The sequence below is a fragment of the Pollicipes pollicipes genome, unplaced genomic scaffold (assembly GCF_011947565.3).
Source record: "Pollicipes pollicipes isolate AB1234 unplaced genomic scaffold, Ppol_2.1 Scaffold_7231;HRSCAF=8579_pilon_pilon_pilon, whole genome shotgun sequence".
Taxonomy (NCBI): Eukaryota; Metazoa; Arthropoda; class Thecostraca; order Pollicipedomorpha; family Pollicipedidae; genus Pollicipes; species Pollicipes pollicipes.
The window spans coordinates 42,720,227-42,745,039 of NW_023597034.1; the positions used below are offsets into that span (position 1 = coordinate 42,720,227).

General features: G+C 47.7%; 2 protein-coding genes across 2 annotated transcripts in view; both read right to left on the reverse strand.

The window, feature by feature from the left end:
* Nucleotides 1-10,888, reverse strand: part of LOC119110149 (putative sodium-coupled neutral amino acid transporter 11) — a 23,567-nt gene extending 12,679 nt beyond the window's left edge. The window contains exon 1 of the mRNA XM_037233885.1: nucleotides 10,858-10,888. Coding sequence (XP_037089780.1) covers nucleotides 10,858-10,888 — 31 coding nt within the window. The remainder of the gene's footprint in view (nucleotides 1-10,857) is intronic.
* Nucleotides 10,889-12,762: 1,874 nt separating this feature from the next.
* The window catches only part of LOC119110150 (putative sodium-coupled neutral amino acid transporter 11), a 27,120-nt gene continuing 15,069 nt past the window's right edge, over nucleotides 12,763-24,813 (reverse strand). The window contains exons 3-4 of the mRNA XM_037233886.1: nucleotides 13,927-14,136; nucleotides 12,763-13,019 (exon numbers count right to left, since the gene is read on the reverse strand). Coding sequence (XP_037089781.1) covers nucleotides 12,763-13,019; nucleotides 13,927-14,136 — 467 coding nt within the window. The remainder of the gene's footprint in view (nucleotides 13,020-13,926; nucleotides 14,137-24,813) is intronic.

The window sequence follows — 24,813 nt, forward strand, 5'->3', positions numbered from 1 at the left end:
TGTTTGTGTTTGGTGTCACTTTTTGGGTTAGGAAGCTCTCTCTCTCTCTCTCTCTCTCTCTCTCTCTCTCTCTCTCTCTCTCTCTCTCTCTCTCTCTCTCTCTCTCTCTCTCTCTCTCTCTCTCTCTCTCTTCTCTCTCTCTCTTCTCCTCTCTCTCTCTCTCTTCTCTCTCTCTCTCTCTCTCTCTCCCTCTCTCTCTCTCTCTCTCTCTCTCTCTATCTCTCGCTCTCTCTCTCTCTCTCTCTCTCTCTCCTCTCTCTTCTTCCTCTCTCTCTCTCTCTTCTCTCTCTTCTCTTCTCTCTCTCTCTCTCTCTCTCTTCTCTCTCTCTCTCTCTCCTCTCTCTCTCTCTCTCTCTTCTCTCTCTCTCTTCTCTCTCTCTCTCTCCCTCCTCTCTCTCTCTTCTCTCTCTCTTCTCTCTCTCTCTCTCTCTCTCTCTCTCCTCTCTCTCTCTCTCTCTCTCTCTCTCTCTCTCTCTCTCTCTCTCTCTCTCTCTCTCTCTCTCTCTCTCTCTCTCTCCTCTTCTCTCTCTCTCTCTCTCTCTCTCTCTCTCTCTCTCTCTCTCTCTCTCTCTCTCTCTCTCTCTCTCTCTCCTCTCTCTCTCTCTCTCTCCTCTCTCTCTCTCCCTTTCAACGATAATTTTCGCTCGTTCTGCAAACAACAAAATCTTAAGTTTTTTGTCAGTCCTAGTTGTTTGAACTGCACACACCAGCACATTTAACTATTCAAATGCTGCACGGAGTGTAGTGGTCTATTTTCACTGAGGCGTTTACACACGGGACGAATCAGCCGGCTCGTCGACTTTCCGCAGAGTACGCCGCCTCACTTTTTCCTGTTCCGGGCGAACAACGCCATCCAAGCCAAGGAAGGAACCATTTCTAGAAAGATTCGAATGCATTCGGCGCGTTACTGGCCTGAAACCGTTGCGACAAGGCGACCGAACGGCCTAAAAGAGTGAAAAATCCCATCGAAGATCATCCCCGGGAATAGCGTCATTTGTTTTCAAGCCAGACAGTCCATGCATACCGATCAGGCCGGTATCGCCATTGGGACGATGGCGTACCAAATGTTAGCGGGGTCGCGATAATGCATAGCCGCCCTTGCTGTGTAAAATGACCAGGACTGATAACACAAGTGTCATTGTTTGTTGTTTCAATGCGATGCCATTCTTCAACAGTGCTACGCGTAACTCGTGCATATTTTGTCAGTCTTAAGAAGAGCAAGCGGGGGGTGTCATGCGTGACATATTTTCGCCTGTCTGCTTGGATTACACAGAGCTATGGCAGTGGCCCAACTTTCGTGTCATCCGTTTCCTTCAAATGTCCGTCCTGCTGATGAACTGAGTGACGTGTTTAAAACGTGGCGTTATGCATAAATATAAGTGTTACGGAGGTGGTATCACTTTATATAGTTGCGAAGGCCCGTGCTCCCGCCCAAATACTGACTTGAGCCCCGATAGTGTTTCTCTTAGCCCCCCCCCCCCCCCCATGGTATTCGGCAAAAAGGAATACTGGGCCAAGGAAAATCGTAAAAGATTCCTTGCAATGTACGTACACTATAGCCTATAGCGCCGGTTGCCGGCACCTGAAGACATCCATTAGCTTCATCTTCATTCTGTACCACATACTATTCTGCAGGTACCTTATATGTTGCGGTCCTACTCTTTAACACATGAAGTAATTCTGCAAATATTAGTAGATTTTTTATGAGATAACACCCGGATTTGGAGACAAGCAAAACATGGACTTCCATATACCGCAGCTTTTTAATATTTACCCGACAACTGTACTGTACTGCAGAACTGTACGAAGGGCTGTCCGAAACACAGGTGGATAAAACAAAAGGCTTCGATGAGACGTGTCGAGCAAAATCATGGATAAAACCTGCCAGATAGTGTTAGTGCTCACCAAAACGGTTTTTTCTGAGCCTATGCAACTAACCGATGCTGCATTTCCAGTTGCTCAAAAGCTAAGGGTAAAACCATTTAAGTCCCAAGACGACGTTTGTTTATTTAGCCTCGGGAAAACATCATGACTGTGCAACAATTCTGATATCTCGAGATCTGCGCGGTGTTTTGCTGTTGATATAATTTGTATTTGAGTGTTGATATTTGTTGTACCAGGCTCCATTACCGCGTAACATGCCGTCATGTGTTCACTTAACGGTGTGTACACTCTCCGTAAACTTGCGCTTCTGGGGTGTTGGTAACCTGTGAGGTGTTCATAAAACAGGTCACGAATACTACGTCTCGTTTCGCCCAAGAACAACTCGCTGGGCAGATATTATAAAAGACCATACATTACACGCCTTTCCGGGTGCATTTTCGTTTCAGCCGCTCGTCAAATGTGTGGCGAACCCTAATCGCAGCTGGACGTGCTGAGGTCTCGAGGTCTGACCAAACTGACGTGGACTTGTGGCTGACACCACCAGTCCGCGTCCCCCTATAGCAGAGCAAGCCAAACTGTCCGAACATAGTCACGTACATATCGATACATAGTTTTGATCATGGGGCTTACTAAGAGCGTGTGCCTCTGTTTTTTAGTCGAGAACATGCTGCACAAGCGGCAGACATTTCTTTGTGTACCGGGCATCTGTCCTCACGGACAAGATTAGAAATTCAGCGCGACCACGCTCACGCGGCCGGGATCAGACCACGATCAGACCACGCTCACGCGGCCGGGATCAGACCACGATCAGACGACGCTAACACGGCCGGGATCAGACCACGATCAGACGACGCTCACACGGCCGAGATCAGACCACGATCGGACGGCGCTCACACGGCCGGGATCAGACCACGATCAGACGACGCTCACAAGGCCGGGATCAGACCACGATCAGACGACGCTCACGCGGCCGGGAGCAGAAGACACATGAAGACACTCTCCGCCTTTGTGGTGTGCGGCCAGCTTTATTAGTGGTCATGGGGGTGTGTCGAATTATACTGCAGTATGACAATGGTGCTAAATTTAGAGCACGGTTTGGAGGAATATCTCCCACCTGATTGCACCAAACTGTGTCCAGGAATGGAATGAACTATTGTGTGTGATGTATTCCAGAACGCAAGAAATGTTAGCATGAAGCCCATTGATTCATACGAAGAAATCTGGCCACGCACATTACTTTAGATGCTCAATTTTGTCAATATAACCATTGCTTGCTTGACAGCGTCGTCTGACCTGTACCTTCTCGCAAACTGAGGGTTTAATATTTTCAGCGAAGGAAAGCCTCTCTTGCTTATACCAGCTTCAAAGTCGTCTCAAAGCGCTGGCTGCCGTTTGATTAAAGGGAGCATGCCACAATTTTTGAACTTTTCACTTACTATTACATCAAACGCCTACGAATTGACAAGGGTTACCATTTTTTTTCACGAAAGCCTTTTGAATTGCTCAGAATTTTGATTTAAAGTAGTCGACCTTGAGGGTGATTCTCATTGGGCTTTTGTTCACCACTACGAAAGCAAAACATTCAGTTTGTCTTGCTTTTCCAACGTCTGCGCTCTGTAATGTTGGCAACACAATGATGGGACAATTTGCTTGTGTAATCATAAATGTCACGAAAGCTTGAAGGACATTGTTTATGAAAAATATGGGAGCATGAAGCTTTCATCGCGCGAATTCAGCAAAACGTTATAATATGGCTTTGATTTGTCATTTATTGCGTTTACCACAATGGCTTTTTTCGAGGCGCACTTAGGCTTTTGGGCGTATCACATGATGTATCACATATCACAATGGGCGTATCACATGAACCATGTGACGCACTGGCTCCAGCTTCAACCTATATATTTCCAGGCAGCAGGCCTTTGCCCGTTGGACGAATCACAAACGTCCTTTTATTCGCACCAGAAGAGGTGCGCACGATAGTAATCAAGACCGGTGGTCGCGACTGTAGGAAAGAAGCGCGGTGTTGTTACAAAGCGTTGACAGCTTAATTTGGACCAGAAATAAACTGGAATTTATATCCTTGTTATGTCTTGACGGTGGTGCAGTAGCATTACCCGGTGCTATTGTGGGACGCAAATAGTCCGGAGGTTTCACTAGCGCATGTTTTTGAAACATGCCCCAACGGTAGGATACACCCTTCAAGACGTCCATTCCGATGACCGTCTGGTCAGCAGTCGTTACCCACTATGCCCTTCCAGTTATCGACACGCCTGTTATGGTCATGCCAGCCAAGGTCCACTTTTAGATGTAAGTACTTCCTAGAAGTGTATAAGATGCATTATGATACACCAGGATACCTTTTTAGCCCATCCACGGAAAATGCATCACATGATCAATTTGTTCTAGTCTGCACGTGTCAGGCATTGCCATTCTGCATAGAACGGTCTTTTTGCGCAGCGGACATCACATGAACGCTAAGCGAGTTCTTTTCCAGTCACAATGTCGAACGTCTTACTAAGATGTTTTCGGTAAATTATAGCCAATTCGAAGCTTTTCAGTACGCTGCAGTTTCACATGGACTTGAAATGGAGAGTCACCCTTCCGTCAAACAATGTTTGATCGGCCGATTAAAGACAATAATCCATGGCATCGGGAATGCAAATTTTAATGACCGAAATGGGGAAAGAAATCTGATTTTGGGGATAGTTGGCCAACCTTATCGGGTAAAGGCCATAATGGCTTTAAAAGGTGACACCCTGCTGTGCACCTGCTGCTCGAATGCGCATTACTGTTCACAGTCATTACAGTAGTTTTCCTGGTAATCAGCAAAACGGGGACCAAAAAAGTATTATTTTGTGCATGCGTGCGTGCGTGCGTGTGTGCGTGTGTGCGTGTGTGCGTGCGTGCGCGCGTGCGTGCGTGCTTGTGTGTGTGTGTGTGTGCGTGTGTGCGTGTGCGTGCGCGCGCGTGTGTGTGTGTGTGTGTGTGTGTGTGTGTGTTCACTTAAAACGCATGCCGTCTTTGTCTTTAAGACACCACTGACAAAAGCATGGTTCTTCCAGCTGAATTAGAGCTCCGCTCAGTTACGATAGAACTGACATTAGTCGTGAGACTACTATTGCTCGTAAGTAAGGTCGCACGCTTACACTCTAAGTTTATACCTAAGCTGAACGATCCGCGTAACAGTCGGAACTATCAGACGCTTGGAAAATTGATGACGCTGCTTGCTTTCGAGAAGAGGTTGAGTTGGCCTGTGATGCATTGGGTAAGTTCAAGGTTAAACAAATCTTCACGCCTGCAGACTGCTTCGCTCGGCTGTTCTGCTGAATGAGTTACTTTCCAGGATGCAAGAATTGTAATGCTGGAATGCATTTTAAAACGCAACTGGAAAGACGTTAGAATTGTAACGCATACATCATATGGAAACGTACGAATTATTATGTACTGAGGCTCCAACAGTATTCAGACATCTCCCTCCGCAACATAGTCAACGAACCGCCATCGTTTCATCCCCGCGTCTCACAGGTTTTGAAGCAAAAAAGAAGAACAGCATGAAGGCTTACCCCTACATTAATAAGGAGAGGATTCGTCGTTTCCCCGGCGCTTCCAACAACCTATCGGCGATTGGTGGACACGTCCACGTATGCGACCAAACCAGGACGGCCGCCAAAAGCCTTCAGCTCGGGGCCAATCCTGGTCCAATTCCCATGGCTTCAGAGCTTTCTGCCCCAAATCCCAGCCCTTTCTCCTCTGACAGCCTGATCGATAGCGGTTTGATTGCAATCACCGTCCAATCGGCGATGTAGTGAGCGAGGCCGGGCCCACACCAGCTCTGTGAAAGGGGAGGGGGGGGGGACGTAAAGGACGTTCAGTTCGAACACGCCGGGGCGTTCGAATGACGATGTCTGCTGTATCAGACCACAGGCATTCACGAGTTTGACTAGATTACGGACGGTTAGGAAACACCAGCAGAGTAGTTTATTCAGCATGCGCGCCTTCCTTTATAACGCTGTATCGGTTTTAAATGTGTGAACTCCTACGCGTAGCAGCTCCGATATGAACATCGGCTGCTAGCAAATTACCCACCAGTTTCCTGAGGGATCTATTTTCGCGGTTCTTAAGTATCTGTTCACATAATTTGTACAAAATCAGCCATGTTGGCTTGAACTCTGGTCGTTTACATGCTATCGATTCATTAATATCTAAAAAATTCATTAGGCGCCAAAGGTCACACTTGGTTATTCACAGAGGAAATTTACTGGCCTATCGTACGGAAGCTTGTTTAGTTCCTGCAAAACAAGAAACGATATTGTACGCATGATCTCAGCCTTCCGCAGTTGGAATGTAAATAAGATAGATCACAGAGCAGGCTTTGGCATGCGTGCGTGCGTGCGTGCGTGCGTGCGTGCGTGCGTGCGTGCGTGCGTGCGTGCGTGCGTGCGTGCGTGCGTGCGTGCGTGCGTGCGTGCGTGCGTGCGTGCGTGCGTGCGTGCGTGCGTGCGTGCGTGCGTGCGTGCGTGCGTGCGTGTGTGTGTGTGTGTGTGTGTGTGTGTGTGTGTGTGTGTGTGTGTGTGTGTGTGTGTGTGTGTGTGTGTGTGTGTGTGTGTGTGTGTGTGTGTGTGTGTGTGTGTGTGTGTGTGTGTGTGTGTGTGTGTGTGTGTGTGTGTGTGTGTGTGTGTGTGTGTGTGTAGATATCCCGAAAACCATATCAAACCTACCAGGTGCACTTGGGATACAGGATAAAATGAACAGAAAGATAAAGGAACTGCAAATGCAGCCTGTGGTAGGCATACGAATGCCGAACACAGAACCAGACCAGTTGGTCAAATATGCGATAAGACTGGATCGATGATTATTGGGGTTTGACATTACAGCGACTGCCAGGCCATTTCGAGATGAGATGCATTTATAGCGTATACCATGTGGGATGCGGTGGTGGCGTGGCAGGGACTCGGACCCAAGACCATCAGGTACGGAGCCAAGCACCCTAACAACTTTACCACCGCCGGCCCAATTAAGACTAGGTTACATCATATTGTGATGAAATTATTGCATTTACCATCAGATCATGAAAAGTAGGCTAGATTGTATTTGGCTGGCATTGATATGCCAAGGGAAGATACCAGAACCAGTGTGATTGTATAAAACCAGATTTTCCGCACACAAATGTGTAGCAAAAACAATCCAGTAAAGCCCGCACTAGCCACTTTCAGTTCTCCAAAAATTGCGCCCCGAAAAATAGAGTGCATGTCCACAAGTTGCATGCAACTTCCAATCGGAGGAGGGGTCTGCAGACTCCAGCGTTTTCTCACATTACTACCATCCTTTCCCCTTATGTTAATGGTGGGGAGTGAGCTGATATACTAACCTGGTACTTGTATCCGATTGTTGGCAGACCATCACATCTCTCACTGCGTTGGCTCCAAATCACGCGTCACCAAGATCTCTGGCTTAAAAACTGACGACGAGATAATTTTGTTTTAGGCTTAACAAGATTCTGAATACTTGCTTCGCTGTGCTCTTTCTAAAATGTAAACATTTGATTAATCCGCGTTTTGCAGTTAGACTCACGTCTCTAGCTGTTCTGGATGCTCGGACATGGCACAAAACGCAACAAGCGGTCGAAAATAGCGAAGTCCATCTTGCTGGCTCGTACGCACGTGACGTGTACCACGTTTGACCACACATTTTGCACCTCACGATTCCCTGCTCGATTCCTTATGGAAGCATGCCACCCCCGAGTTGTTCCGTGTCCTGGGTGCCAAGATGTGACATTCGTGTCAACCCGTCAAAAACAAACCATCTTTCCAGGTCGCGTCGGCGTGAAACGTGGCGCTTGTGACCACATGCATGGCAACATGCGATTCGCTGCTGGATTTCCTATCGGGTTTTGACAGTCTCAAGTCGCTCCAAGCTCTAGGTGCTCAAATGTGGCGCAAAACAGAAAAATCAACCAAAACGGCAAAGTCCGGTTTGCTGGCTCGTGTCGCCGTGGCACGTGGCACGTGCCGCCCAGCAATCCACACCGCGCGATCGCCAGCCCAATTCTTTATCGAATCTTCCACTTCCGAGTCTCTCCGATCCGTGGCTGCCGACATTTGGTCCAGGATGGCAAACAAGGAGGACGCGTAATGTAATTGGTCGCCACCGTGTTCCGCCGGCTGTGAGACAACCCGGCGATGGGCGCCTACCACAGACGCACTTGCGCTGGTAGCCATTTTGCTTTAAGGGAATGCTCCACATTAATATGGGGTTTTGGACTGAAATAGGCCTCTTGAAGACCATTCCGTGCAGTTCATAACGCTGCCCTTCTTAAGACGTAAACTCCCCTGGTTTCTAAGCTGCATGCCTGCGGAGATGTGCAAATTATTTCGGGCACTGTTTCAAAGTCACCTAGGCATCCCTGACGTCATTATAAAGTCATTCAAATCCTGTCATTCCATTAGCCACACAGCGATCAAGGCCAAGAAAAATATAAGTCGCGAGTGGTTCATATCTGGTTCATATCTTAGGTTGTCTAGAGCAGTCTTTTTCACTCAAATGTATACTGGCTGTTACAATTGAGCTTATTTTATCACATCTGATGCATGCTTCGCTTCGCCTTTAACGCTGATATAAAGGTTATCTCAGAGATAACGCTGAGATATCCTTTTGTGTCGATTACATCACGATTTGACAGTAGTGTGTTATGTAAGGCACTGGCTTTTTTAAATGTCACGATTTGGAACTTGTGCCGCAATTTACAGCGCAATGGTGTATCGCATAAATTTATGTTGCATACTGAAATTGTACGCGGTACATTGCCTAACGTTGACGAACTTAACTCATGCATCCACTTGCACTGGGTGCCGAGATGTGGCCCAAGACGAAAAGACCGTCAAAAATGGCAACTTCATCTTTCTTACTTGTGTGCACGTGACATGCACCACGTGACACCGCAAACTTGCCGACGGCCGATTCTCTATTCGATGCCTTATCTTGCAGCGCAAATTTTGTATCTCCTGCAGGTTACTGCCGATATATGTGTCTATATATATATATATGTATGATATATGTGCCGATATATGTATATATATATGTGTGTCTGGGAGTGGACGCCTTCCTGGCCATGCGCCGATGGCCGGCAAATTTGCGTCGCCAATGTTAATTCCAAGGGAATTTTACAACTTCATTTCGCTCGTCACGCGCTGACGTTGCGAAATACAGAGTTGTTACGTGACCCTGCGAACCGTCGCCGGCAAACCCGGGTCGTCTGAAGATTTCGCGCGACACTCGCCGCCGTTTATCCTGGGCAAGACACAGACCGATGGCGGACAGACACATTCACACACATGTCTGCCTTTAGCATAAAAGCGATGATGACAATGACGATGACGATGATGAGAATGGTGGGTATTATCAATATGAATATGATGATAAGGATTATGATGATGATGATGCTAAGTATTATTATTATTATTACTGTTATTGTCATTATCATTAGCATTTGTAACTGTTTTATTATTATTATTTGTAATTGTTCTATTATTATTGTTATTATTTGTAATTGTTTTATTTGTATTACCATTATTGTTGTTATCATTGCTATTTTTTAATCATGATTGGACCAGAGCCTGGTGTCATGTCGTAAATGGGGACACACTGAAAGCTCCAAATGCGATCATAGTGAGGTAACACGCCATGTGACGCCCATATTTTTTTCACGAGAAGACGAACCAGAGCCTAGTTTTCCACTCACCTCGGGGCTGGAGCTCCCTCCCCCCCCCCCTTTACTTAAGAGGGAGATGTGTCAAATCCGTGGAGAAACCTGTTTCCTGGCGTAATTTAAGGATAGGTTTCGTCATCTGCCGCTGCTATGTTCCCCCTCCAATCTCCTGTGGAGAAACTATACCCTGGACTGTTGGCATTCCACAACAAATGGTTAGCAAGTATAAAACAAACAGGAAGTACCTGCGGTCCGCGCAGGACGCAAAAATGCCGTATTGGAGCAATATGTCATCAATGATTGTTGCAAGGATGGCCACATCTCTGGTGGCTGTCGCAAAAATCAACATATGTAAAGGAACGATCGTGATCAGGAACAGCTTGTGTGGCATGAAATCTGCACCGATATCGTGCAAAGCAAAATATGAGGAAAGGGGCATTTTCGAATTCTTAAAACTCAGCCACCGCTGTGAGCACCACTATCGTTACTGCGCAATGTGGCATATTAACAAATCAAAGGTATTTGCCACAGGCTGCCATCAGCATTTGTCATAAGCTTAAAACAACTCGAAGACATTTGCCTGTTTTCCATAGGCTGTGCGTGTTTGTGCCAAATGTTTGTGCTCTGCAAAGTGCCGTTTAGAACACAACGGCTATGACCGGCCCGATGGCCGCTATCTCAACAAAAGCCCGAATTTACCGCACTGGGTTTGCTTCGCGTCTTCCTTAAAGCGTTTTCCAGCGAATCAAGCCAGAGCCGCAGTGTCTGTGACGAATTGCGACCATGAACATGAGTCCGCATCGCTTTCTTTGATCGAAATGTCATAATACTGACCTTTTGGACGCCAATAAGAACAATTTCACATAAGTTGGACTAAAATGACTCAAAATTCCTTTCAGCATTTAGCTTAAATGTCGCAAAGTTTTAACACAGCACGTGTGCATATGCATCCGCAAGGTTTGCGTCAGTTTCCGCCTTCATCAGCCTCAAACCAATCCAATCTGGCTCGTATGCAGTCATTCTTCACTCGCCTTAATGGCAAATCTCGTCTGATTATGGCGTCCAAAGCCCGCTTAAGAAACACATTTTCATTACTGTGAATTTCCCAGCGCCACTGTCAGGCACGTGAACACGGCACTGACCCCGCACCAGCGCATGTCGTCGCCACACCGGCCGCCGCCCCCAGCAACCAACATGGCACTGACCCCGCACCAGCGCATGTCGTCGCCACACCGGCCGCCGCCCCCAGCAACCAACACGGCACTGACCGGACTTGGCTCCCTCGTCCTCGGTTGCCATTGATTGGTCTCGACCTCCTGTCTCCTCCTTCCAAGTTGGATAGGTTGCCACCAGGGAGGTAAAGCACGGCGGCCGGCCGTACGCCATGGTACCGGCGGCCGGTGGGCGATCGTGTTAAGATCGCCATCGCCCTGTCGGTCCCGTACAAAAGCCAGAACTCCCCCAGTAATATTCTCGGAGCACAATCGTTATCACTAAGGCCTAAAATAGGATGACCTCATCTGTCCATTTGCTGTTGGCCTTTTGAAACAACGGTCGTCAATAACTTGGTGTAGAGTTGTGTTGTTTGTTGCCCTCTTGAAAACTTGTCTCCGAAATAATTTTACTCAGGCTGGTGAACTACTGATTTGCAGTGCACACACTAAGCCAGGGTTGGGCCTAGTAATGAACATCGCTTGAAAATACACTTGTGGTTCTGTTGACACAAAACATGCCATGTTTGTAACATCTGCTGAACAAAAATATGCACCAAACTATTGGGCCATTTCACGAAAATGGCCGTAAGACGGACAGCAAAGCCCCTTCTCATGCTACGCTCAATTTCAAACAACATTTTCACAGCTGCAGGCAGCTTGATGAATTCGTATCGGAAAAAGTAAAGCACGTAATTCCCCCGAAACTGGCAGTGTGTGTGTTGTCCATATTCAAAACAGAATTAGCAGTGTGCATGTCAGCGCGTGACGCTATTTTTGCACTTCTGCTGAAGTCATGCCCAACACATGTGCGGACCGGAGGATCTCGAGATGGTCTGTCACTTTGTCACTTAGCGCTGAAAGGAATGATCCCGTGTGGAGATAAGAGCATTGGATCAGCCCAGGTTAAGGAAATTATCCTTTTCTGCCATTCAGATTCCACAGGCTACCAAAGTAGCATACGCCTTCGTAAAAATGTCTGTTGCTTCAATAGTTTGATCGCCGTCACTCCAATATTGCAAAGAACTGCACAGCCCTGCAGGGGGCAGCAGATAACTCTGCTGATAACTTCAGGCTCAAACCTCGAAATAACGAGGGCGTTCATTTGCACTACTATCAGTTGATCCGCGGTTGAACTCCCAGAAAGGTAGGTCATTATTAGGGTTAATAACCATTGTTTAAAAAAGCTCTCTGCTGGCATTTTCGTCATCAGCAGCCGATTCATGGGCTCCGTTCTGTATGGGGCGAATTCATTGATTTTCTTTGTCTCCTCGTCATGCCAGATCACAGAACTTGCAGGATATATATATATATATATATATATATATATATATATATATATATATATATATCGCATATATATATATATATATATATATATATATATATATATATATATATATATGTGTGTGTGTGTGTGTGTGTGTGTGTGTGTGTGTGTGTGTGTGTGTGTGTGTGTGTGTGTGCGCGTGTGCGTGTGCGTGTGCGTGTGCGTGTGCGTGTGCGTGTGCGTGTGCGTGTGCGTGTGCGTGTGCGTGTGCGTGTGCGTGTGCGTGTGCGTGTGCGTGTGCGTGTGCGTGTGCGTGTGCGTGTGCGTGTGCGTGTGTGTGTGTGTGTGTGTGTGTGTGTGTGTGTGTGTGTGTGTGTGTGTGTGTGTGTGTGTGTGTGTGTGTGTGTGTGTGTGTGTGTGTGTGTTACAGTAGTATGGGCAGCACAATATGTAGTGTACCATGCAGAAATGCAGAATAACATGTAACATGCTAGCCTAGGAGGGCGTTATTCTGAGATGAGCATTGCACAAGCGGATTCAGACTACAAAATAACCTCTAGAACGTTTCCGTCATCGTGGGATGCCTCAAATTAGAAAGAGACAAACTTTGTGACCTTACCTACTATCTAACAATTTGTGCCGTAACACCTCTTCCAACGACTGACATTCCTTAGCCTAGGCTGTTACGGTACTCACACCTGCTCCCACATGGTGACAGTGCGGTAGACCATGGCGGCGACGACGACCAGCACCATGACGAAGGAGACGAAAGAGATCTTGGCGAGTTTGCCGATCTGCTTGTAGAGCGACAGCGGCATGGTGATGAGCAGGGTGGCAGCGATGATGACGAACTCGCGGCGCACCACCAAGTTGTCGGCCGGCACGCCCGTCATCCGGATCAACACCTTGGTGAAGTTGTCTCCGATGATGATGTTGTAGCTGAGCAGAGCTGCCGACGGGTCAGGGACCGCAGATGGCCGGGTCAGGGACCACAGACTGCTGGGTCAAGGACCACAGACTGGCAGTTCAGGGACCACAGACGGCCAGGTCAGGGATCACAGACGGCAAGGCCAGGGACCACAGATTGGCAGTTCAGAGACCGCAGACGGCCAGGTCAGGAACCACAGATGGCCGGGTCAGAGACCACAGGCTGTCGGGTAAGGGACCACGAATAACCGGGTCAGGGACCACGGATGGCTGGGTCAGGAACGACAGATGGCCGGGTCAGGGACCACAGAGTGTCGGGTTAGGGACCACAGATGACCGGGTCAGGGACCACGGATGGCCGGGTCAGGGATCACAGACGGCTGGGCCAGGGGCCACAGACGACCGCGTCAGGAACCACAGATGGGCGACTCAGGCACTACAGACGACAGCGTCAGGAACTACAGATGGCCGGGTCAGGAACAACAGATGGCCGGGTCAGGGACCACGGATGGCCGGGTCAGGGATTACAGACGGCCGGCTCTGGAATCCCAGATGTACGGGTCTGGAGTCTCAGATTAGACGCTCTCGGCCACAGTCGAGATAAGACTAAAAACCCTTTTCCTCGACATAGGTATTTTCACCAGAAACCCCTTACGCGCAGTGATTTAAACACCACAGCACACCACTGGGAGCTGCAGGGAGAGCCTTCCTTGGCCTTTGGCACCATACACTTTACATGTGGTTATCGACGTTCCCACCACGCGCCCACATACAACCCGCACCTGGCGCAATCGAGCCAGTTGGCACAGCACGCGTTCACATCACAGCCCTCTGAAGAACGCGAGACACCTGTACAGTGAGCAGCTGTGGCGCCAGTGGCAAAAGATCTCACCGCCGACGGTATCCTCGGCGCGGCACGCGTTACTGACCGACGAACGGGTAGGTGAACTGCAGGAAGGTGAGCGCATAGTAGCCGGGCGTGCCGAGCGCGCGCATCACCGTGTCCTGGTACGTGCTGGTGCCGGCCAGGTTGCCGGCCCTGATGAGCATGACGATCGAGGCGTCCGTCATCCAGGCCACCAGCACGATCAGCAGCAGGCCCAACCCCAGGCCGGCCTGTCGGATGGCGTAAGCCACGCCTGCCGCCCCGTCTCAGGTTATTCCAGGTCATGCCAGGTCAGGACAGACCATGGCTCAGGCAACCACAGCGTGTGTCACCTGAAATATCCATTTTAAAAGTGCAAGTAAGCAAAGCACTTTACAACCTTTCAGGGGCTTGAGACCCCCCCCCCCCCCCCGCTCCTGGCTTGAGCCCCCACCCCAATCCTCCTCTGAGTCCCTGAATGCCTGTGAGTAAAAGGGGTATACTGGGCCACATAAGTACAGAACGATCTGCTGAACAAACCATTGGTAGATTAGGTAGCATATGCCTGAACACATCACCATTAAAACATTGTGCATTTTATACCAAATAATATCCTGCAGGTTCCTGATGTTTCGTTCGTCATGCGAACCTCTTCATATGCTAAGCCGGCCTGCAAACGTTTGACAACTTTTTCAAATGATGACACCGGGACTGGAATAACACCAAGTGATTGCGGCATATGGTAGCTTGCAAAAGTTTAGGGTTGGTATTTTGAAAGAGCAAGGTTGTCCAAATGAAAGTTAACTATGTTTTTCCGAACAGTGGTAGGTGTATTTGTCACATAATCGTGGCTGTGGTAATTATAGAGCAAGCCCAGCAACAGCAATAGCCATCAGTGATCCCTTACCAGATTTACTACGACGTTTTTTTCTGCGAATTAAACTCCATTCTAAGGTTCCTATAAAAAATGCTGCTCACCACATTAACCTGAAATGAAAAATCATTTCTACGCAAATAGGCAGTTTTAAATTTACAAAATATGACAAAGTTATTTTAAATTCTAACAAGGACGCAAATTTAGGTGGCCGAAATCCAGGAAGAAATCAGCTATGGGAGAAACTTTGGTCCACCTTTTTGCTAAGCCCCTAAGCGATTTTGGAAAGCAATACCTCAGCAAGCAAGCAAATTAAAAGGTCAAGCACTCACTATTTGGAAAGTTTTGTTGAAAACTACGGAACATTCATGGTGATGCCTTAATACAACATCTGTGATCTGCGAGTACAAGCACAGGCCTCATCTCCCCACTGATCACCGGCTGAACACGCAAGAGCGTGCTCAGCCGGTGATCAGTGGGTGTGGGCCACTGAAAGTTGGAGAGGCGCACTCGTATTCACTAGACCGCGGTGGATGCGTTTTGCTATGCAGATGAACACTGACGTTTAGAACAAAGATGCCAAAACATCCAAATATCTGCAAAATGGAGAAAATGCTGATAAATGTGTATGAAAATCACGGCTCATTTAAAATTTAGATTTAAAGTGAATTACCCCGTGCTTCGGTTAAGGGCCGGGTTGGGTCAGCTAAAAAACAGTAGTAGTTCTGCTCCACTAGCCAGACACTCCAGGTTCAAAGATACGACTGGGCCTGGTCAGATCGCATCAGATCAGGGCAAATGGTTCAACGTTGTCCGATATTTCAGCGAGCTCAACATGAGACAGCTTTGGGTACAAATGGGTAAATACGGTTACTAGAAGACTTATCTATGGTACATGGCCGGAATATTTATTTGATGGTTATTCGGAAAATTTCATGTAGTTCCCAACGTGCATGTCATTAAGAAAAGTGAGAACACAGCGCCAGACGACCAAAAACCGACGACACTTTAGCCATTGTCCGGCCAGGGTCGTTTCCAGTGACGCGAGTCGAGTGCATTTTGTTGGAATCGTTGGAATCGTTCGGAACGTGACACGAACATGAAGCACGCCACACGAAGGCTGACTGCATAGCAATTCCTTTTATATTTGTATTTAAATATATGTCGCTCTTTAGGTGTGTCTTTGTGTGAATATGCAATGTGCCCTGCTTGCCCGTCCTGGCTGGCGCGGAAAAACACTTTTTATGTTTGCGTTTTGTAAACGTCAATAGTCAAGATAGTCAGCAGCATCATTTGCTCTTTAAAAGGAATGACACTGGATAAAAGAAGCTTTCGAATTAAATAGGTTGACACCAAAGCAGTTTAGCGTTTTTCACTAAGGGTATCAAAAGAGCTGTTTTTGCAGAATAATGAGATACAGACAAACACAATTCTGGTTGTTTTCAGGCCAAATGTTGTAAAAGAGACAGGCCAAAGTGGACACCTTGCCTTGGCCTGAGCATCGCAGAGCATTCAATAAAAATCTAAAAGCATCGAAGGTCCTTGAGAATCCCTGAGCAACGTTACTGATGCATCATGGATCACAGAAAATGTGTCCACAAAATTTGAAATTAACTTAGGGTCCCGGAAGATCCAGAATATAAGACCAAATGATCTGATCACAGGGTTTATTTCTGTAAGCTCAACACATGTTCGGTGGGCGTGGCCAGCTACGATTTAGTGCCATGACGTTGGGAGCATTCTTTCACCTTAAACTTTCCTTTTACGCTGCAATAACTTTCGTCAAGTTTTGGCCATAATGGGAACTAGATATGAAGTGGTTACGACAGCACTTAAGTACTTTTTATGACAGCATTAAGCCGATAGCATTGCTGCCTTCAAACAGGTGTAAAGACGGCAATATTTCAGGTGCGCAAGATTGACTGAGGTTGAATTTGCTTTTAATAGCAGTTCTCTGCTTACTCCAGTAAGATTACGAATACATTTATGTCTTGCAAGCAAGCATCTAAAATATGATCGATTTGTTTTAAGCGAGCGGTGAAAGCGACCGGAACCCAGCCTGACACCGGTGAGCATATCCGGAGCATTTTGAAACCCGTTGCTTTATCCCAATGAGGCACCCGGACGGACACGATCAATATGAAAAGGTGGTGTTACGTACCACATTGAAGGCAAAACCATTGTGCGCCTTGTGTGGTTACGTTAATACGCTATATGATTATGTCGTTATAAAACATGCTATAAAAACATCGGCGGGCATGCACACGCCATCATTGCTTGATGTGTACACTAGGGGTCCTGGGCCGGGAAGGCCCACGTGATCCTCCAGAAAACTTTGTTTCTAAATCTAATGCGTTGATCCAGTTTTAATGGCCACTTCTCCCTTCACATGTCCACTTAACTTGAAAGCTGGACTTTCGAGTTTTCGTTTTCCCGCGATTATGCTGAATAGGGGCCAAATGCCAGGAGATGGCTGCCTGGGAAATTGAGTTAAGCCCCTAGAGTAATGCGCTCCCTTTTCATATCGTGAGGCAGATATTGGCAAACGCTTTATGTGCACGACTGCTCTAAGCGAAGACAGCCAGGCCGAAGGGTTCCAATGACCCACACCAAATGTAAGAGCACAAATTAACTTACCAAAAACATCACTGCAATCACTTAGGTCCCCTCATCCTGACAGGTATAATTCACGGCACCGTGCTTAAGGCCGCCCGAATCAGAACGAAATGCTCAGCAGAAGACTTTCGGCAAGTCAAAAGGTTTCGATGACCCGTCCCGAGTTCAAGGTTACAAAGCAGCCTGTCAATGGACGCCAGTGTTCAAATCAAAGATTAGCGAGCTGTTTTCGAACCTTACTTTGCAGAGAAATGCCACTCAAGTTACGTTCAAGACCGACGTGGGTACATTTAATCTGGGACGAAGATTACGGGCGTGCGTGGTTCTAATGCTTTGAGGCCTTCGTTGTTTTGTGGTGTTCTTAAAGTAAAGTTTCCACTTAATCCCGGCATCGACCGGACTCGCCGGCGGCACACCACTGACCGGGTAGGGGCAGATTTCCCCGCCCCCCCCCCCCCCCTCCCCTGCTTATCTCAGGAACGGCCGGGTCGAATTTAATAATTCAAGTCGCAATCGATAGCGCCGTGGCGTATGGTCTGAGACCACACAACAAACTTAAGTTTAAATGTGCATAAAGGTGACAAGTCGAGGTCAAATTCTTAAAATGTTGCTTTGGAACATCTGGCTGCTGCCACAAATATTTCATTTAAAAGCGTATCTCATGGACATAGGAAGGCATCGAATGTTTCACGCGCTGCACCAGGCATAGAGACAAGGTCACGTGCTGTACAAATGAGAGCTGAACCGCGGTCTTCATGCATGTTATGCTGTCTGGATAAGGCAGCAGTAATAGCCTTATTCCTCGGAGAAAAACCAGGGGAATAGAGAAATAGATTGGTCGATATTTCGGCATCATGCCTTTATCGAAACAATGACAGAAGTGGCGTTCACCTTGGGCGGTCTGTAAACAGGAAACAGCTTTTTCCAGTCACGCGATAGGAAATCATTTGTGTCTTCTGCTTTTGTTTCGATAAAGACATGTTGCCGAAATATCAACCAATCTATTTCCCATTATCCTGGTTTTACTCCGAGGAAAAAGGCTATTACTACTATGTTATCTATGTGAATAATGTTTTTTTGCGAATGCACTGAACAACTTACATAACATAATTTGATCTATCTATATCTGTAATATTTGAACCATCTAAACACAAACTGGGAGAGCTTAGTCGCAATTATGGCTATCAGACATGAGAGCAAAGGCTGTTGCCTGTTGATAAACCGCCCAAAGTCAAGGCCAAACGCATGACCTCGGTGGTTAATTACCGGTTGGATGCACGTTCATTACGTGATTTGTCATAAGAAATCTGACTATCCAGCTAGGTCCTCGCGCATCATCCATTTACACAGTAGGATATAATTATACTTGCTGTTTTGACCTGGTAAAGTGAGGAGACTGGAGGATCAAGGCCATATCAAATAAACTTCATCAAAAATGGATAGCACCAAAAGTCCTCACGCGATTACAATGCCCAGATGGCTGTCTACAGCACTGCTGCAAGTGATCACTTACGAGCTGCATTTATCGGCGCTCTACAGCGCTGCTGCAAGTGATCACATACAAGCTGCATTTAAAACGATGATGCACTTCTTGACCACTTTATACGCAGATATTTGCAAATAAATGCTACGCCCCGAACATAGAAAATATGCGAAACTTAAGGCAACCACCAGCGACACATCTCAAATGATGCGCCATATGCCACCTATTTACAGCCGGTCGGAATCGCCCGCACAGATAGCACACATGCGGACAGACGTCATTGGGACTTTGCGACGCACTCAGCTGCTGAGACCATATGGCGTCGCTTCCCTCGCACTTTGGCAGGACGGGCAGGCAGGGCGGGGAATCGAGCCCAGTACCTCTAGTTTCCCAGACGTGCAGTGGCTGACGCAGACGCATTAACGCAGACGTGTTAACCACTACACTGTCGGCACATTAAGCATGCGGACAGCGATACCATGCCGCTCACAGACATATCTGGCACACTGACAGCATGTCTTCTCCTCTGGCAGCAGGTGTTTGCGGCGCTTGTAGTCGGCTGGCCAATCAGCCCCGTAATGTCAGCCGTACAGCGACCCTTCGATCCGTCATTGCCCGTGCTGACATCACTAGCACTACGGCCACCGCTACCGGCACCGCTCTCGACGCCGCCTCTGCCACCACCGCGGCCACTGCCGCCACCGCCGCTTCGCACCTTTCCACCTGCGCTAGCCTGGCTTCTTGTTGCCTTGACAGGGGACATGGCGTCCAGTGCTTTGCTCCCCCGAGCCCCACGGGGTGGGCAGCCCCTGGTGGATATGAGGCAGCGCCAGCTGCTCTCCCGTGGCATACAAGATGTTGTGCCCGGCGCCGCCACTTGCGCCGGCTGTTCCCTGTCCCCTGTTCAGCAGCAGCACTGCCAGGGCCACGGGTGTAGATTTGCATTATTTTGTTGGGTGCTCTACTTCCCTCACCCCCCCCCCCCCCCCCTCCCCCGCCTCCTCCATGCCCGATTTCCCCCATGACCTTCTATTTGAGTTTACCCCCCCCCCCACCCCCACCACAACCTTCTAGAGCCAAAGTACAACCTATGCATTAAGAAGGGGAGATCAAAATTATGTTAATTTGAAACAAGGTTTCACTTATTTTTTACTGGTAAAAAGAACACAGAAAATGAAAACTACGATGCTATGTTCAGTCGAGTGTAGCTTATTGAGCTAGCCACACTGAAAAGGCCTCGGGTTGCCTCCGTGTACACTTGAGTATTTTCTGTTTTCTATTGCATGATGCATATGCTCTTAATTACACGATTGATGTTTCTTGTTAACCCTGACGTATATTTGACGTTATTGTTTGAGTGTTTTGACATTATTCGGTGATGTTTAAATTTCGCCGACCGCAGCAAGGTGTGACGATGCGCTACGATGCGATACGATGTGGTACGATGTCTTATCAGAAAGAGAAAACAAAGCGGTCAAATGTAGGCACCGAAACATGTGAACAAATCATTACACGGCAGCGCTCGAAAGAAGCCTTGAAATGTGCCGACCTCGAATTCGACGTGGATATTCTATGGAACACTTAAGAAAACTTGACGATCAACACCAACCGACTAGACCGATAGCGGCAGTCCTCCGATGATGACCACCAAAACAACACTCACCGTGTCCAACATGCTTAACGCGAATGCTGCGCTGCAGCCTATAGCCCGCCTTATGGCTCCCAGCCGAGGGTTTCCGTGGCAGCCTTTAAAAGTCGCGCACATAAAATTACATTCTTTACTGCCGAAGCCCTACACGCCCAACAACGTCTGAAGCCACTCAGCATCGACCCTGCGTCGACTGCCGAAACCTGGCTTCGACGACCGACGCCGAACAAAAAAATATTGGTGCTCAACGACAACATCTTTCGCCGAGGCAGAGATAGGGTATGTATTAGAGCAGTGCTGTAGTTTTCTATTCAGCAGGGTGGGAATCCAACTTCATTACGTTGGGAAGAAACTGGGTCAAAGACTCCCTCCCCCAATGCTGGCTTAAGGGAATGCCCCACATTGGAATATATTGAAGCACGCACCCGATATTATAAGACATTCTCACTTATAACTGTTGGTGTACTTCTTGGGAAAAGACAGCTCTAGACAACACAATTTCTGTATGTAGTAAATATTCTCCCAATACGTCATTGTTTTAATGCCGGCTTAGAACGTCTGCATGGCGTTGAGGTACTATCAAGCTAGTCTTTCGAAATTACCGCTTAACTTGTAGTGCTAGAAACTCGTCGAGAGATGACAGAACGGACTGGGTGTGTTTGCTGAGCCAAATATCGTTGTGTTTTAGTGTTTTTGGCCCTTTTTGGTAGCGTTTTTGCATATTTATCCGTAAGTTTTAGAAGCGTACTTGTATTCACATACTCAGTTATGGAGTTATTCTAAGTTATTCCATTACAAGTCTCATTTCCCTGCTAACTGCAAAGTGAAAAACATCTCCAACTTCGTATCTTTTGTAGCGCAGCTCTGCTTCGTGATTGAACCTTGCTCTTTTTTAATGCTGAGAGTCAATTGTCGTCCAATGCAGGAGGAAAACGTGATCACGAGCGTCAGATTTGAGTGGCTTGACGATAACATTTATTTTGGCCCTGAAGGCCTCATGCCCTATGGGCTGACAGGATTTCAATCAAGTTGCTATCGCATAATGTATGTCTGAATGACATGAAAAAGTCTACACGAAGTAGTATGTGCATCATCACGCGCGTGTGGCTCAGAAAAGAGAAATTTGGGTAGTAACACGCGCTCGGGTGGAGGTCAAATTGAGCCCACCAAAGGTTTTTCCGAAATGATTTCTCAACGGCCCGGCGCAATCACGCCAATATTGAACTCCTGTAGACAATTTAATAGTGATTCGTCTGGCATCAAAATGTAAAAGTATCTTGTAGGGTCACTGACCTATGCTCATGACTAATGGCAGGTCACAGTCAGGTCATGGTTTCAGTGATGGCAATTTCTAGGGAATCTTTTAATGTGATCCAACAACGGATTGTTAGACGAAGCCATACATATCTGATATACTTTCTTAGGCCACACAACAATTGAATGAACAAATTGCATTGACCTAGGGTCAGATATGGAAGTTGATCCAAGGTCAAAACCTACCTGTTTTATTATTCTGAGGCTTGCTATATGGAGTAGTTTCTGGTGCTCATTTCGAATTTATTGATAACAGGAACCGCTTTATACATCTTCTATGCACTTCTTAAAGGTCAGAATAGGTCACTGACCTAAAATGACCAAGGTCAACAATTTTTTAGGACCATACTGCCTAGCGTAATGTTTGTCGCTTATTCAAATGCAACATTCGGAGAAGTCTTGTGTTATTTTGGTGGTCATGACCTTCGAAAGGTCAAGCAAGGTCACTAACCTTAAATGAGCATGTGACCTCTTGCTTAGAATAGTTATCTAGGTTCAAGGAGTCCTTTCGAGACCAACGTGACATTTGACCTTGTTGGCCTTATTTGGCCCGAAGGTCATAACCCAGGAATCTTAAACTTTGGCCTAAGTGAGTTCACGTACAGGTCAACGCAGCCTGTCCGCCCTCAGGTTGATGTCAGCCTCTCGAAAAATGTCACGCACAGCGCAGAAGTTATCACCGCGGGACGCTTTTCGCGCGTGCCGCGGTCACCATCGCGCGGGAGGTTTTTCAGCAGCATCGCGAACCGTCTGCTCCCTATGGTAGCCTTGAAGATGGACAGTCCATTGGCAGGGTCAGGCAGCTGCTGAACGGTCGGCCCGCTGTCAATTTCCTTACCACAGAACAACAAAAAAGGAAGACAGAACGGTGAGGGCGCAAATCTCGGTGTGGCTGGCTGGCGCGAAGAGGCATGCTTCCTTACTCGTCAGCTGCTAACGCTGTTTCAGCTCCTCTGGCTTTGTGTTGGTTCTTGCTGCCATCTAGCGGAGCATACTTTCGCTGAAGGAAAGCTTGAAGGCATCTGCTTCCTGTTTTACCTTCAGGGTGGCACCACGAACACCTCTGGACCTCTGGATCATGATATTAGTCCGTCCAGGCGATGTCCGGTTGTTGGAGTGTCGATGATCTACTCTGCCCCCACCCGCTGGCAGGAGTCCCGGAGCGCGTAGATTCCCGCCGAGTTCATTGGGGTTTGCTGAAAATCAGTCTCCATTGGCTTGGGCTGTGACCGGGTCAAGTCAGACCAGCTTGACGGCAGCTCGTCCGTCAGCGGCTTGGTCTGGGCTACCGGCAGGCTCGCTGTTCCCCACAGGCTCGTCGACAAATTGGAAATTGACATCCTCCTCTGCGCTAGTATCCGCGCTGATATCGCGTGTCGGACGTCGGAACTCTGGCCGTCTTCGTCCTCATCGGACAACTGGAGAGTATCTCGGCCGCCTGTGATGGAGCCAGAGACACGGTACGGCGAGTCATGACGTCTACACGTGTCAGCGCCGGTCGTCGGAATGGCTGGGGTAGCTTCCGTCTACGTTTTCCAAATTACCGTCACTTTCCGTTGAAGACCGCAGGTCGTTATCCGACCTCGTGAACATCTGCAGATGGAATCGATTTTGCGCCGTTTTCGAAGGTTTAGCCCTGCCGACAGCGCAACCTGATACCTTTTAACCCGGCCGCCAGCCACGTGCTCGTCGATTCGCATCAACAGCTTCCGCCGCCCCGTCATCGCGACGCCGCCACGGATGTTGAACGAATGGGAAAGAACGAACGAAACCAACAAAACGTTGACGAATTACATAAGTGATAGCGACTGCCATCCTTGACATCAAGTCTTTACCACTTCATGATATTTGATAGGTATACATGCCATAGCAAACTGCTCTAAAAGATATTCCTTGTCAATGGCTGCAAGATAGTTTCCATGTTGTGTCATTCCGTACACATTTCCCTTACAGCCCATTAGCACACGCTTCGTAGTTTATACTTACCGCTGGGCCCGCTCGGACCTTCATTGCTGACTAACTAAAATGAGCTATAAACCGGGAGCAGTGGCCACCGTTATTCAAAAGCCGTGCAAACCGCCCATCGTTGGGCAGTATTACCCTGTTCGCACAGCACGTCATCTACGAACGGGAGTTTAGCCTAGAGATAATTTGTTTGCTTCGCATTTTTACGACTTCTCCGCGAACCTGATTTGAATTTGCATCAAGAACGAGTGGCCCGAGTGGTCCAAAATAGTCAGTTTGTTCGGTATCCGTTATCCCAGAAACGCAGAGAAACGCAAAGACAACTTGTACAGGCTACGCTGGCACGACTGAGAATAGGAAGAAACCAGCGTATTCTTGTAATTGTGATATTAGAACTGAGGAGTGTAGTTTACTACTAAGTTGTGGGGCTCCAGCCCTCTCCACTTGAGCTTTAACCCCCCCCCCCCTCCCCCAGCTTTGAAAAAGTGGGCCGAATCTGGGTGCAGGCCCGTTTGTTGGCGAATTTGGGGATAGGTTGCGAGCCGAATTATCCTTGTAGTTCAGTGCATAGGGCTACTTTAAGTACAACTCTATGTGGTAGCTCCCATCCGATCACAACCAAACTTTGTGTCGAGGAGTGGATCGACATCACCCATTTATCAACACCGATTGTTGATCGCCATTTTTCTTAATTGTTTCAAAGCGAAAGAAATAATGGAATCGTGTTGACCAGTGTGGCCGAGCTGGCCCGTCCACATTTCCCAAACTCTGGTGAAAATCCTTGGCTGAATTCGGCTACGGTCGCCCTACACGTTTACCCAAGGTTTCTGGTAAAGCGGCCGGCAAAAATGAAGATGTCCAGGCAAAATATGGACAACATGAATGCTTTCCAACATCGATGCTTTATGGACAGGAGATTTGGTACAAAAATATTTGCCAAAAAATTTATTGTCAGTGAAGCGAAAAATAGAACTTTATGGCACGCTCAGATTCTTATTCGCTTCATTCAGTAAAAGTATGATCAGCCATTCGATAAAAACCGGCCTCTCTC